This window comes from Crocodylus siamensis, chromosome 3 (assembly GCF_052110815.1).
Source record: "Crocodylus siamensis isolate JL-2025a chromosome 3, ASM5211081v1, whole genome shotgun sequence".
Classification (NCBI taxonomy): domain Eukaryota; kingdom Metazoa; phylum Chordata; order Crocodylia; family Crocodylidae; genus Crocodylus; species Crocodylus siamensis.
This window is the reverse complement of record NC_143397.1, coordinates 49,684,259-49,700,374: the sequence shown is the minus strand read 5'-3', so window position 1 is coordinate 49,700,374 and position 16,116 is coordinate 49,684,259. Positions and strand designations below refer to the sequence as shown.

The 16,116-nt window shown below is 42.0% G+C and overlaps 1 protein-coding gene across 7 annotated transcripts in view; it reads right to left on the bottom strand.

The window, feature by feature from the left end:
* CAST (calpastatin) overlaps positions 1-16,116 on the bottom strand; it is an 89,851-nt gene that overhangs the window by 42,429 nt on the left and 31,306 nt on the right. For all 7 annotated transcript variants that reach the window (XM_090038309.1, XM_090038308.1, XM_090038312.1 and 4 more), the window contains one exon: positions 801-854. In XM_090038309.1, the coding sequence (XP_089894435.1) occupies positions 801-854 (54 nt within the window). The remainder of the gene's footprint in view (positions 1-800; positions 855-16,116) is intronic.

Genomic DNA, 16,116 nt, shown 5'->3' with positions numbered 1-16,116 from the left:
TAGCATCATATGTATTTTCACTAGTTTGCATTACTTTTGGAATAATTTCAGAACAAACCTGAGCTACAATCAGCCTGTAAAGACTGTTATTTTGGGGAATGCTCATAAAGCTGGGTTTTTTTTCAATGCTCATCAGGGTAAACTGGCTGATGATACTACACATCATCTTGGAAGTGTCATGACCATAACTAAACAGACCAGTTTTTGATTCACAAGTATGTAGTGTTGGCAAGATTCTCATTTTGTCTCATCCACATCATTTCCTGTCTTATCTGATTCTGTGAGCTGCCAGAATACTGAAAAAACATGTAAGGAGGAGTACAAGATTTCTGTTGATTTCAATATACTGTTCCCAAGTAGGAGTGCAACAAACCAGGTAGAGGGAAGGGACAGCACCTTTCTTATATTTATCTATCATAGTAACCAAAAGCCCAAATTAGGCATAAGACCCCTTTGTGCTAGGTGTAGTATAAAGTTAAAATGTCATTACCACTGATATGAGAAGCTTACGAACTCAAGACGGACAGAATAAGTGTAAAGGACAACAGGAAGCTATGACAGTAGACTAATGACAACATGCTAAGGTCCTTACCCTAGGCTGGAACAATGCATGCAAATTAAGTTCTACATATTATTGTTTTCTGAATCAGGACCTATGAACATAACTCAGAGATTCTGACTAAGTTATACTTGAATGCGAGTCAGTAACAGTGTGTGAAGACTCAGATCTTCTGACTTAATCTCATGCCTTCTAAGCCAGTGCTTCAGTTGAAAAAATTAATATACTTAGGACTTCATACCTTTACTTCAGATGGCTTTGCAGTGGATGCTTTTGATACATCTGCAGAAGAGGGCTGTGTCCAGGGGAAAAAAAGATAAGAAGTGCTTAAAAATAAATTTTCATGTTTACTTAATATGTTAAACAAGTACTAATAGAGTTTATTATGCAACTAAATCGCCTTATTAGAATTCAAGCTTAAGAGCCAGTTGAGAACAGAAGATTAATGAAAATCAGACCTATTGCTTATTTTGATCTTCTGACATGGACATATCTACTCTTCATCTCTGTGAACAGACAGGACCTCTAAAAGTATGCTTCATAAATAGACTCTTGTCCAAAGTATGCAGAAAGTAAATTTATTGTTGAGCGAGCCCTGAAAGGTGTAAGAAGCCTCTCTCCGATACTGAAACATAGAAATACTGACATAAAAACAGAATTCTTAAACACTTGTGTGTACAAGCACATTGAAAAGTATCCTTTTGGATTTATTCAGTTACCAATCAAAATGTGTAATAATGAACTAGTAAATATATAAGCAGTAAGGTAAAAGGAATCATCATGACTATGTAGTTGAAACTGCTGTATAAGACAGCCCACAGAATTTCACCAAACAGTTTCTGTAATAATCTCACATCTTGAAGCTGAACTAGAGCACGTTGCTTAGAAAGACAGTGTGTGTAAAATATCAAGTGATGCAGAATACATCCAACTCTTTGTTCCAATGATTAATTACAACCTCACAGTTAAAACTGGTACCTGAATTCCATTCTGAATTTATCTAGCTTCACCATTCAGGACTGGCCTGAATATTCCAGTAGGAACCTCAGTGCTACGTACAGAGGGAAGACCACTTTCCCACTCCTGTTTCATATTCCTCTGCTTGCACAGCCAAGAATCATAGAAAATTAGGGTTGGCAAGGACCTCAGGAGGTTATCTAGTCCAACTCCCCACACAAAGCAGGACCATCCTCAACTAGATCATCCTAGCCAAAGCTTTGTCTATCCGAGTTTTGAAGACCTCCAAGGATGGAGCTACAACCACCTCCCTGGGTAACCTGTTCCAGTATTTTACTACCCTTCCAGTGAGAAAATTCTAACTAATATCTAACCCAAACTTCCCTTGCTGCAACTTGAGACCATTGCTCCTTCTTCTGTCATCTGCCATCACTGAGAACAGCCTAGCTCCATCTTCTTTGGAAACTCGCTTCAGGTAGTTGAAGACTGCTATTAAATCCCCTTTCTGTCTTTTCTTCTCCAGACTAAGTAAATCCAGTTCCCTCATCCTCTCCTTGTAAGTCAGACGTCCCACCCCTTTAACCATTTTTGTTGCCCTCTGTGGGACTCTCTCCAATTTGCCCACATCCTTTCTGTAGTGAGGGTGGGGGGGGGCAGGAGGGCAAAACTTGGCACAGTATTCCAGATGTGGCCTCACCAGTGTTGAATAGAAAGGAATAATCATTAATCACCTTCCTTGATCTGCTGGCATTGCATTAGAAGTCTTATAGCACCATACTATTCAACTGGTCATTTAGTATGAACCCTTATCCAATTTTGCCCAACTGTGCACCCACCTGACCCCACATGCCCACATCCACCTGCACACCCACCCACCCCCACATACCTACATCTGGCCACATGTCCACATCTGGCTTGAGAGCAGCCCTGTGCACTGGCCCAACCCTGCTCTGGTGCTACCTTGCACACACAGCCACATTATCTGGCCAGTAGGACTCTCCACAGGTCTGGAAATTTGGCAGGAGGAGAGCAACTATTAACACAGTCACCACTCCCCTGCTGCCAAGTATCCAGACCCATGGGGAGCTCCATGGGCCAAATGATAAGGCTCTACAGGCCAGAGAATAAGCGCCACTACTAATCAGTCAGTGCTCACCAGGATACTCTCCATCATATGAGGGAAGAAATCTGTATTCTTTGTTCTCAGTACAACCCTGCCTTGCATTACTTTAAAATGCATTTCATTCAAATAAATCCAGTTACAATACCAATTCCCTCACATAAGGCAACCTGCCTTTGTAATATATGAATGGTCTTCCACTTTCAAGGAAGAATAAAGTGTTAGGTCAGTCAACCATGAATGTGACACATTATGCTTTTCCAAAATTCCACAGAACTAGATTCATAGGTTGTTAGGGGCTAGAAGGGACCTTGCAGATCATCAGGTCCAGCCGCCCACTCTAGGCCGCACTAAATCAAGCTAAATGGTATTAACACTATGTAATCTACTTGATTTTTTTAAATATGTGTTAACAAGCTTTACAGTGCTCATATCTCCAGCTAATCTCTTATGGCTTTAAACTTATATAGTCTATGTTTATACCCCTCTTGGCTTCAGGAAAGATCCACGTGGGAGAGGAATAACAACACAAGAGAAATTATTAAACTACATGTACATAAAAGCATCATCACAATGTACAAACTGAAGAAAATTAATAGTTACAAGGCTCTCAGTTATTGTAAAAACTGTTGCAAATACGTATCTCTAGCAAAAGTCTAACTGTTAAGTTGATACTTAAAGTCCACATAGGGCTAGGTTGCACAGGTAACAGATACAGAAAGCTTGTGCTCCACTCCTTTGCTCATATCCTTGACATGCTGGAAAAAGGTTTACTTTCTTCAAATATATTTAATTTTTTGTGGAAAAGAAAATATAAAAACCCCTCAACTGATTATAGGAGCTGTTCTGCATAATTAATGTAAGCAAATCCATTTTGCCTTCAGACTTGTGGTACCTCGCGCACCTTGCTGCTTTGCCTCCCTGCCAGAGTCTGGCCCAGGACTTTTGACCAACCTACAAAGTCCAGGACTGTCTCTGCCAAACTGGGACCGATGGTCACCCTACTGAAAGGCATAATGTAGGCAGGGTGCTTGGAAGGTCACGGCTTCTGTTCCTCAGAGCTCAGAGTCCTCAAATGCCTGAGCCTGCCCCTGCAACAGGCCTCAAGAAGAGGTGGAGACCTGTATTATCACAACCTGATTTCATATCTTTGAGGTGAAGAGAGCAAGATAATAAATAAAAATGTAAGGCTTTTATGCTACTGCGCTGCTTATAAAACAACTTGTATGTTTACAAAAAGACTATTTTTGATGTTTCTTTTTACTGTTTTTGGTGGTATGTATTAGCCAATAACCTGCAGTTATTAAAGAATGGTATTCTCTGTTCACCACAATCTGAGTACAGAACAGATGAAGTTTTGTCCTCAGACACAACAAGCAAACGCATGACAGATTTGGAGATAAATATTAAAGCGTTGCCTAGTAACCAGCACAACAGTGAACTGACACATAGCTTAAAAAGAAGCTGGAGAGATTTGTATGCGTTTAGAAACACACCCTGTTAAATAGTATCAAACAGGCCATACCAAAAAGGTTAAAGGTCCAAACACAAAGCAAGAATGGATGAAGCCTCAACATGACTTCATGAACTCATGGGTGGAGAAACTTAAGCAGCTGGAGGTACAAGAGTATTAGCCAGCTGAATTCACTAGCAGAGGAAGGCAGGGAAGCAGGTTTTTCTTGTAGTGTTATCCAAGATAAAGAGGAACCCACAGCAGTTGAAAAATAGTGCTTCAACAACACTGCTGTTAATTTCTCCTTGCACCCCATGAGTGTGCTGTCCAAGCAAGAATTTTGGCTCCGGACGTCTCCACTCATGTCCAAGTCTTAACTTGCTGGAAATGTGGCCAGGAAAAAAAAGTACAATATAGTATCTTGCAGAATCCCTCAGGAAACAGGTATGAGAGTTGCAGAAAGAGGTGATTTGGCTGTGAAACATCCAAGAACAAGACTTCAGTATCGACAGGATGACCAGAGAGACCTTCAAAGCAGAAAAGGCTAGCCAGCCTAAGAGGACTGGAACAGCACTACAGGAGGAAGAACGTTTCTTCACAGGAAAATAAATGACTGCTAGCTGTATTGTGCAGCAGAGTGCTCTCCTCCCAAAAGTACTTTTAACCATCAAACTCAAGAAGTACTATATAATCCTGGGAGCAAGAGAAGGTAAGTGGACCTAAAACAGCAAGGGAAAAGAAGCCACAAGTTCAAGACCAGAAAACTCAAAAGACACCAGCCTACAACAAGGGACAGATGAAAATTGATGGTTGTTGTTAGAGACTCCCTTCTGAGGGACACTGAGATATCCACCTGATGGCCTGGTCCATCACCCCAAGTGTACTGTCTGTCTGCCTGCACCCAAAATCTGAGATATCACAGAGAGCTTGGAAAGGCTTATTTGGCCCGGTCCACTACTACCCCATGTTACTTATCCACTTGGACACTAATGATGGTACCATGGTCCTGAATGGTCATTTGGATACCAGAGATGAACACATGGGTTGCAGAGATGGTGTTCAGAAAGCCAAAATCTCCTTGTCAAACAGACACTTTTTCGAGAAGGACTTCTAAGAAGAAGAAGTGATATACAAGTGATGAAGAAAGGAACAGCATCCTAGAAAAATGACTCACCAAACTACTGATTTACCAGATTACAGCCATTTGACTGAGGGGGTAAAGGAATGGGAGAATTACAAAATGGCCCGAGGAGAGACAAGATGGAAAAAATGTGGCATGTTGAACCTCTCAACTATCTAGACAGGAAGTGGTGCTAAACAGGAAGAATGAGGAAGGATTAGTATGTGACCTGACTACAACTTAAATCAACCTTATTGGAGATTTGATGCAACAATAGGACTGGAAGAGTGATATGGAAAAATACAGTTTGTTCAAGGACAGCAGAGAAAAAAGGGAGGAGATATTGCATGAACAGATTAGCTTGCTCTGAAGTTTATGGAAGCTGTGAAGGGCAAGCTTGTTGAATATTTGAAGGGAGGGAAGGAAAAAGGAGAAGCAATATTATACTAGGAGTCTATTGTAAAGCGCCTAGTCAGGGGAAACATATGAATGAGATTATTTTTTAATCAAGTAAAGAAACATCCAAATAGCAACACCTAGTAGTATAAGAGGATTTTATTTACCTGTATTGGAAAAGCAATATGGCAGGACACAGACAGCCCAGCAAGTCCTGGGAACATGTTGGGAATTCTCTCTTAGTTCTAGGAAATGGAGAAATTTTCTATGCATGGCAATTTTAGATTAGATTTTATTCTAATACAAGGAACACTAGCTGAGAATGTAGAAGTAGAATGCCATTTAGGTGAAAGAGTTTATGAAATGACAGTGTTTATTATTCTAAGAAAAAGAAGGAGAGCAGTGGCATAAGGGTCATGTGCTTAATAAAAGACTTCAGTAACTCAGGGAACCAGTAGGTAGAACTCTTTGGAAACACAGTCTGAAAGAGAGAAGACTGCAGAAGAGTTGCTAATTACAGAGACTATAATAAATAATTGATGACAACTATCCTGATGCAGAGGGAAGATCAATAGTGCAGGAAAAGATCAAAATGGCTGCATAAAGTACTTTTCAATTATTTGAAAATGAAAAAAGAAATTGTATAAGTAAAAACAATCATGCAGAACAAAGGCTGACTATAAAACAGTGGTTTTCAACCCTCAGCCCATGGGCCACATGCAGCCCAATCATGCTGCTGTGGCCTATGTGACATTCTGTTAAAGAGTAAACGATTGCCTCCCCCAGTTTATTAATCAAATGTAGAGAAATGTGAGAAATGGTGGGTTTCCCCTTGCAGGCTGACAGAGTTCCAGCCTTCAAAGGGCTGCGGGGAGCGGGAGGCAGGTGATTGGAGGCAGGAGGTGCCATGTGCATGCGCGCATGCATACATGCATGTGGCAGCCCGGCAGCATAGAAAGCAGCTCCCTCCAGATAAATCTGGGGGGGGGGGGAGGAGGTGGCTGATTGAGACCACCACAATGGAGACACACGGAACAGAACAGAGCGCAGCAGAGCAGGGCTGGGGCTGCTGTCCACCCAAGGTGGTGCATGGGGCCCGGGGTGGGAATGTGCAGCCACAGAGCCCAGCCGGGAAGCGGGACAAAACCACAGATGATTAGTCTGCAGGACAGCAAGGAGGCTGGCTCCCTGCTGCTGTGCGCACTCCTGGGGAGGGAGAGGTATATGGAGGAATGTGCCCCCCTGATTTGTGCACGGGGTAGATGCGAGCTGCCTGCTGTGGGCTCAGGGCTCCCTGCCCTACTGCCCGCCCCCTGGGGGCCTCCACAGCAGGGTAGGACAGGGAGGCTTGGTGATACTGCCGGCAGCCCCATGCCAGCTGTGCCACCATAGCGAGGCACCCCCTGCCCACCCGGCAGCAGTGGGGAGCACAACTCCGTGCTGCCGCTACTGCCAAGAAGGAAGGGGGTGCCTTGCCAGGGCAGCGTGGAACTCCTGGCAGCGGCAATGAGCCTCTCTGCCCGGCAGAGCCAGGTCCTGCCTACTGGGCTGAGAAGGCCATGGGGGAGAGGGCAGCAAAAGCGGGGAGCCCCAAGCCCATAGCAGGCAGCCCACATCTACCCCCAGTGGGCTCTGTTCCAGCTGTGCCACCCATAGAGTGGGGGTGGGGGAAGCAGGGCTCCATGCCCTGCTCCAGCCACAGCAGCTGTCACCTCCCATGGGCTTGGGCACTGCAGATCCTGGCCCCATAGCCCTGGTAGCTGGGGGGCTCCTCTGCTGTGGCGTGCAGCCCACATGACACATTGCAAGTTGCAGATGTGGCCCACTATGACAAATGGGTTGAGAACCACTGGTATAAAACAATGGAACAACCATGCAACGTTAAGAAGAAATTAGACAGGCTAAGGCAAACAATTAGTTACAACTAGGATGGGACAGGCACACACACAAAGTGTTATTTAAATACATTAAAAGGAAAAAAGGAAAACAAAATGCATACAGATTAGAGATGTGCGAAATGGGCCATATTCAAGTCTGATTTGGCTCAAATCAGGGGACAGTGATTCGATTCATTGATTCAGATCACTGCCCTAATTCAATTCAGCAGAATCCGAATCTGAAGATTCGATGCTGATTCAGAGAATCAGCAATTCAGCCATAGACACAGCTTTAAATGTTTTTTCTGCATACCTTGGAGGTACCAGGCGCAGCTCGTGAATGCCGAGATGGTGGGGCAGATACAGCATCCCTCAGGAGCGCCAGGGGTCCCCAGTGCACTTGACAGCAGACCCAGAAGTGGATCAGAAGCACTTCCAGTCCACTTCTGGGTCCACTGGAGAGCATGCTGGGGGTCTCCCCCAGACCCAGGAGGCACCAGTCACTGAGCTAGGGGGCAGGGGTCCCCCACATGCTATGCGGTGGACTCCAAAGTGCTTCTGGTCCACTACCGAGTGTGCTGGGGACACCCCCGTGCTCCTGTAGGATGCTCAATCTGCTCCACCATCTCAGCATTCATGAGCTGCCCAGTATCTTGAGCTATGTAGAAAAAACATTTAAAGCTGTGTCTATGTCTGAATCATCGAATCTCTCCACATCAATCTGTAGAGATTAAAGGGTCTCCTGATTCGATTCAGATTTGCAGATTCAGCCACTGAATTGGGTCAAATCTCCACCAGATTGACTCAGCAACCGAAGCTTTGCACAGCCCTAATACAGATCCCTTGTTTAACAATGTAACACAGGACAAGCAAATTGGCTCACACTCCCACTAGAACCACTTATCCTAGGTGCAGTGCCACTTAAATGAGGCTATAGATATTTTTGGTTCAGGTGGGAAAAATAAAAAAGCACACATAGCATGTTTTGACCTGGCACAGTAAGAGGTACAGAGTAAGAGGTACAGAGGTGTCCTGCATGGCCTCAGGTCTGGTACTTAATCCCTTTATTACATCATTTAAAATTTGGTCCGTATCTGACTTAGTATTTTGTATTTTCAAAGGATACGTGCTAAATTTTCCACTGAATTCAGTTTGCTGAATGGAGCTGTGATGGAGCAGGTGTTAAGGCATGCACAGCTGACAGACCAGAGGTCACAAGTTTGAGGCCATGACAGGGCCATGCTGTGAGTGCTTCTGTTAAATTCCAATAAATCTGCAAATTCTGCTAAATACCTTGTCAAACAAGGACACAAAATAGCAAAGGGAAGTTTGCTGAATCAGGGCCCTATTGAACAAATTCCTCTAAACACACTGGGCACGTTTACATATGCCCTGGTGGGGGAGGCGGCATTTTTAATTGGAACAGCTCTTGGGAACCACTCAAATTAAAATGCCCGCAGCATCCTGGGCTTCAAAATGGCAGCAGGGGCATTTTAACTAAAGCTATTTCAATGCAATTCCCCACTGCCATTTTGAAATGAGGAGATGCCTGAATAGGATTAGAATGCTCCAGCAGACACTATTAATCATTCTAATTAGAATGCATCAGAGTAGGTGTTGGGCACATGTATAGGTGCCCATTAGGTTTTGAAACCTCATGTACTTCCTATGCTTATAATGTTACATAAACATTCATTATAAAGCTAAACTAATATGACCAATACCTTACGAATGACAACAATACAAACGTAATTCCTCTTTTGAAACGGCTCTAAATGTACATTTGTCTATACTCTAATCAACACATTCCAGTCTTTCATAAGTTTTGGACAACAGCCATAAAGGTAGCCTCAAAATATATTACAATCTATTCTCATATATGATACCAGGTGTGTCTACATATGCAATTAATTCAAAGTAATAAACTCCGGGGCAGTTTGAGTTACAGTAAACTACTCCCGGATGTAGCATCTACACATGCACCCAGGACAGTAGCAATTTGAACAGAGGTGGAACAGTTTACACCAGGGCTGCTCAGCACCAGGCTCCAGGTCGCCACATCAGAGGGGCTGGCTAGGACATGAGGATGCTGAAAGTGTGGAGCTGTGTGGCTATGTGACAGGCAGGAACCTGACCCCCAGCTGGCTGGCTTACCAGGTGCGATCAGCATCTACACATGCAGTTAAATCACAGTTAATTACCCTGGCATAGGACAGTACTGTTCCAGCAGTACAATCTTACAGCAGCATCAATTAGTTTACTGTGGCCTTATACTGGTACATGTATACATGGTGAAGCATTACTCTGTAACTAATTGGTTTACTCCACAGTAAAGCACATGTGTAGACGTGGTCTCTGTAAACAAATGCAAGTACATCTGATAGGTTCATGACATTCATTCGTCTAAGCATCAAAAAAAGTCATGTGTAATGAATCAAAGAAATGAGAAATGGAATAATACTATTAGCGTAGAACTCAGTATCTGTGCAGGACTGAGCCAGAAGAAAAATCTGGAATCACTGCCATGACAAAGACAAACACTAAAACTTAATTCCCTGTGTGATCTTCAAACCACAAAATGGTTTTTACAGTAAGAATCATTTTACACAGGCGAGTAAAGACAAAAGGTATGAAGAAAGTAAGAAAGCAAGGTAAATAAGTAATAGTTGTACACAGAAGAGAATAAAGGCATTGAAGGATGTAAGAAATATATGCAGTTCTCTCTTAATTAAGAACATGAAGAATTTAATGCAACTTAATGGTAAGTACAGACTGTCAAGAAGCCTGAGACTCAATCTTCAATCAATTCGATCTTCACAAGTTAGTCTAAGCTACGCAGACTGAACCAATAAGCAAGTAAACATTCACTTTTGATTCTGGAAACGCAGACACGTACCAGTACTTGCCTCAGGCCAGAAGCTGGGGGGCACTAGTGCACACCTCCTTGCTCAGCTGGAGCAGACAGCTTGGGCCAAAGCTATCCTATCCACCTTGTAAGGCAGGGTTGACAAAGAGATGCAAAGCATCCTGGGAAACTGAGTTAACTTGAATCTGGCGGGGATCTAGAAGTTCAATAACCTGATTTAACCTAAATCAGTTAAGTCTGATACTACATCCGTCAAGGTTTATCTTAAACTGGTTTTGGCTATTCTAAAAGCAGTTTATGCACACTGAACTTCTGTTGTGTTACAGATTTGAACCAATTTCTGATCACTTATACTGGTTTAAGTGCATCTTCTGCTGCAAAGAACTCAGACCACAATAAATCTGAATGATACTGACACTGGATTCCTATTTCAAGTCTCTGGGTTTATCTTGTGAATCATGTTTGTACACCTAATAATGCTAATGTTGCATGGCATGCTGTGACACTCTTGAAAGGAACTCAAAGAACCCCAGGGTGATATGGCACCCTGGTTGAGAATTACTGCTCTAGCCAATCACACAACATGCCAGGTACAGAAGTACAAAAAGCTTTATCTCGTCTAAATTTGCAGGGGGGGGGAGGGGTTGCAAATTATATTTCCATAGTAATGACAAACTCAAAAGAGAAGGAGAAAAAAGGTTATTCAACTAAGTCCTAACCTGAAACTAAATTTACTGTAGCTAAGGATTTAACACAGCTCTGCCCTGCAGCTCTTCCTTAAGGGCTTTATAACCTGCTTCAGAACTAACATGAAATACCCTAGAAGTGTTCTAGAGAGCAGTGAACTATTGTATACTATTCCCAGTTTAAAAATCATAGAATCATAGAAAATTAGGGTTGGAAGGGACCTCAGGAGGTCATCTAGTTCAACCCTAGGACCATCCCTAACTAGATCATTCCAGCCAGGGCTAGGCCTTAAAAACCTCAAAGGATGGAGATTCCACCACCTCTCTAGATAACTTGTTCCAGTCCTTCACCACCCTCCTAGTGAGAACGTTATTTCTTAATACCAACCTAAACCTCCCTTGCTGAAACTTGAGACCATTGTTCCTTGTTCTGTCATCTGTCACCACTGAGAACAGTCTAACTTTCAGAAGCATCCTTCAGGTAATTAAAGGCTGTTATCAAATCCCTTCTCAGTCTTCTCTTCTCCAAACTACATAAGCTCAGTTCCCTCAGCCTCTCATAAGTCACGTGCCACAGCCCCTGAACCATTTTTGTTATCTCCGCTGGACTCCCTCCAACTTGTCCACATCCCTTCTATAGTGCAGCCCAAAAATGGATACAGAACTCCAAATGTGGCCTCACCAGTACAGAGTAAAGCAGAATGGTTACTTCCCATGATCTGCTGGCAACACTCCTACTAGTGCAGCCCAGTATGCTGTTAGCCTTTTTGGCAACAAGGGCAAAAGCTGACTCATATCCAGCTAACTGTCCACTGTAAACCCCCAGGTTCTTTTCTGCAGAGCTGCTGCCCAGCCAGTCAGTCCCCAGGCTGTAGCAGTGAATGGGATTCTTCTGTCCTAAGTGCAGGACTTTGAACTTGTCCTTCTTGAACCCCATAAGATTTCTTTTGGCCCAATCCTCCAATTGATCTAGGTCACACCAAATCCTAGCGCTACTCTCCAGCATATCTACTACATCCCCCAGCTTGACATAATCCATGAATTTGCTGAGAGTGCAGTCCAGCCCATCTTTCAGATCATTAATGAAGATATTAAACAAAGTCAGCCCTAGGACTGACCCCTGGGGTACTCCACTTGATGCCTATAAGCCACTTCTCCAATATGGAAGGTCATATACTTCATTTGTATGGGTGCATGGGATTCTTCTGTCCTAAATGCTTAAAGTGGAATTAGAAGTGAAGACTATAACAAAGATCCAGTTCTTTTAACCATACTTTTTCAGCATTGAAAATTCAGTTTTGTGCATTTCACCATGAAATATACCCCTTTGTTCCTTGAGAATACTTAAGTATTTCATTATGCATGTTATTCCATTATTACACATTTTCTTTTTCTCTTGTCATTTTGATTAACTGACATAAAAACTGGTTAGCGGAGTTTGTGACTGCACACAACATATTAGTTCCGAAATATTCAGGGTCAGGATATCCTAAGTTGGACTGTAACTCCTTTGAGATCAAAGGAGATACAAAAGGAGTCATTTGCCTTAAGAGACTTTTCCTAGTGTCTTTTCCAAAAGCATGACTGGCCTTTCATGCAGAATGCTGTAGTTTGTAAGAGATTTGGGTTCTCTGCTCATTCATCTTTGGAATTTTGTATTTTAAATTTCCCCCTTTTTCTTCCCTATACCAGTTGTAGTCATTTTTAAAGACTGCACCTACATGCTATGCTCTTAGGGGAGTTGGAGTGAGAATAATTTCCTGTTGGAACAGAAGTTTGAATTCTCCGTTTTGGGAGCAGTTCTCTCATGTAGTTTTATTGCCCTTATCATTCCAATATATTTCCTTTTGGAGAAAGTAAGTACCTGTGTGTCACTACTATCAGAGCACAATACAAGATATTTTTAAAACCAGCAATTTTGATCTTTTGTTTTACTCTTTGCAACAGTTTAAGTAGGTACATCTACACAGGAACAGTACAAAACATGTACTAAACAAAACAGAACGTGTGCAATACCTATTACTAAAAAAGCAACTCTAGAATATGGATGGTCATGTTTGTCACTTAGTTCACTCAAAAATCAAGCTTCAATTAATACCTTATGCCTGCCTGTATTGGAAACAGCAGTAAGTGTTCAACTCAGTGATGCCACTGTGTGCTACAGAAAGTAGTTAAATATTTATATAATTTATAATTCACTATTATTTCTGTTTTTAACACCAGTGTTCTCTAGTGCTACTTGCAGCAGTGAATTGCAAATAGGTAAAATAATTTACTATAGGGAAACACCAGCTGAATACCATACACAGCCACTGAATTTTGCTGGGATTAGGTCAATCAATCTGGAGTATTGCTAAAGAACAGAACAAAAAGTCAGTAATATTACATATTTATTTCAGTCCTCCTTAAGTATTCCTGGAAAAACTGAGTATTCTGCAGAGGAAAGCTTAATCAAATAAATAAGCAATTAAAGAAAAAAGGACTAAATATCCTAAGATTTCTGAAGAAACTTGTTTAGCAATTTCACTTTAATAATTAAATTTGAAATTTAAACCTATCAAGTTTGACAAAATCTAGAGCTATTAATTTGTGGCACTCATTTCTTTGGTATAGGATTAGGACAGTGCTACTAGTGAGGTAATACAAACATATATATAGCCTAGATGACAGACACCCATTATGTACAGCAAAAGATAAGTAAAACTTCACAAAATGATTACCTGAACAAAACTGCAAGAGAAAACTAATAACAGAGAAGGTGAGAAGTGGAAACTGCTTTTGCCACTATGCAGTAACTGTATTAGCAACAACTGTGATTACCTCTTGTTTAATCAGAAAGCTTAGCACCACTGTATTCTTCTAAAGCAGGGGTGCTTAAACTCCGGTCCATAAGCCAAATGCTGCCGAGCCATGGCATGTAGACTAGGGGGGTCCCCCGAGTCAGGAAATCTGGTGGTGGGGAAGCAATAACAATAATGCCATCCTCCCCTGATGCCAAATCCCCAAGTCCCGTGGGTCCAAATTGGACAAAGCCAGGCCTTACCCCCTTTCTCCCCTGTGTAACTGGATTGGGTCCTGCCTCACATACCACACTGGGCCCTCTGGGTGGACTAAGCACCATCCATCTGGCCCCAGGGACAAAAAGGTTGGGTGCCACTGTTCTAAAGCTTTCTTTAAAATGACATTTCTCAGATCTCGCAACAGATGTCATAGTCAGACCAGGGGTTACCTAGGCCTCTGACAGTATCCAGAATGAAACACTTCAAAGGATAACAAAAAAAATTCTGTGTGGTTGGTTTTTATTAGTTTAAAAAATAACCATAATACTATTTCAAACTTTAGTCTGTTTTTATTTTTTAATCTAAAGTAGGCTACAAGACATTTTAAACAGATACATATTGTACATGGTATAGTACATACATATACTATGCATCTAACATAAGCACAAAAATCAAAATTAGATCACAACTGCTGCCAACCAGGAACAGTGCACACTGCTATTATGTAACATGTTAATTTGTCTGTCCTTATTCATCAAAGCCTGTGTTTCTCTCCTTGTAAATTATAAGTTCACTGAGGGAGTTAGTACCTCGTGTACTTTACATATTACTGAATTTAATACATAATATTAAAGAAAGTTTGCCCTTTCAATATAATTATTATAAATTATTTTTAGCTAGAAACATTTTTAACCCTATAACTAGCTTATTTGCATGTATTAAAGAAAAAGAGGTGGGAGTACATATACATATATTTGTCAGTTCAATAGACTGGCAGTTCCAACAGCAAATAATTTTTAAAAGTCACTACACAGCATTTTACATGTTCAATTTACTTTAAACACATTTGTTTCATTAATCTCCACCACACTCCCTATGAAACAGTGCTATGAAGTAGATACATATATTTTGTTATCCTTATTTGCAGATGGTTATGTTGAGGAGAGATATGAAGTGACCTGCTCATGGCCTCAGAGCAAACTCAGTAACAAAAGGCCATGCTTTCAGTCTACTGCACCTTTATTATCCAACACAATGCTGGATCAAACAATCTTTCTTTTTTTGGCTCCTATCAGGCCTGATATGGGCTTCTTTGCAGAGGGGACTGGAGACCTCAAGTTTTTCACCGTCACTGCTGTCAAACATTTCTACACTGTAGTAAAGAGGAAGGAAGATGCAATGGCCCTGAAAAAGTACCAGAGTTTGACCTTTCACGAGATTTTCAAGGATCAGAGTCACAGGCCTGTTTCTAAAAGGCCTTAGCTCTTTGGTCCTCCTAGCAGTAGGCAGCCTGTAGAAATCTCATTGTCAAGTGGTCCCTTACAGCCATCTTCTTCCAGCTCAGGGAGTGTTTCAGAATGGGAAGGAGGACAGCAGGTAGAGCGAGACTGACATGGTCAGCACTCACCAAAAAGAGTCCCGTGCTCTGAGGGAAAGGAAAGATGATGTCACAGAGAATGGTCCCCACATCCTCAATGATCTTTGTGCCCCACAACTTTTCCCCAGAAGCAAAAGCTATGTGAAAGCAGTTCCACAAATCACAATGAAGCCATGGAAACAGCACTCTCTCCTGCAAGACTCTTCTTCCCTTCCCCTCAAAATCTTATCCTCTGTATATTATTTCTGAACACAGTATTTTGGTTTATAAGTAAAATTAGATTTATCAGATCCACTTCAACTGACCTTGAAATTTTGTTGTAGATTCTCCACAATGAAGATGCAGCTGTGCAGGAGATCTTTTAATAAGACAGCTCATCTTTGGTGCCAGCTGCACTGGGGACAGACCAAGTAATACATTTCTAACTCCAGGACATCTGTAATACTGAGGATGATGCTGATGCATACCAGCAGCTCTCTACGACTAAGTACAGACAGTCAAAAAGCCTAAGTCTGAATCAATTCAATTTTCACAGGTTAGTCTAAGCTAACTACATAGATTGAACCAATAAGCAAGTGAACAGACATTCACTTTTGATTCTGGAAATACAGCTACAAGCCTGCAGTGGCGTAGGCCAAAAGTCAGGGGATGCTAGAGCACACCTCCCTGCTTGGCTGGAGCAGACAGCTTGGGCCAAGGCTAGCC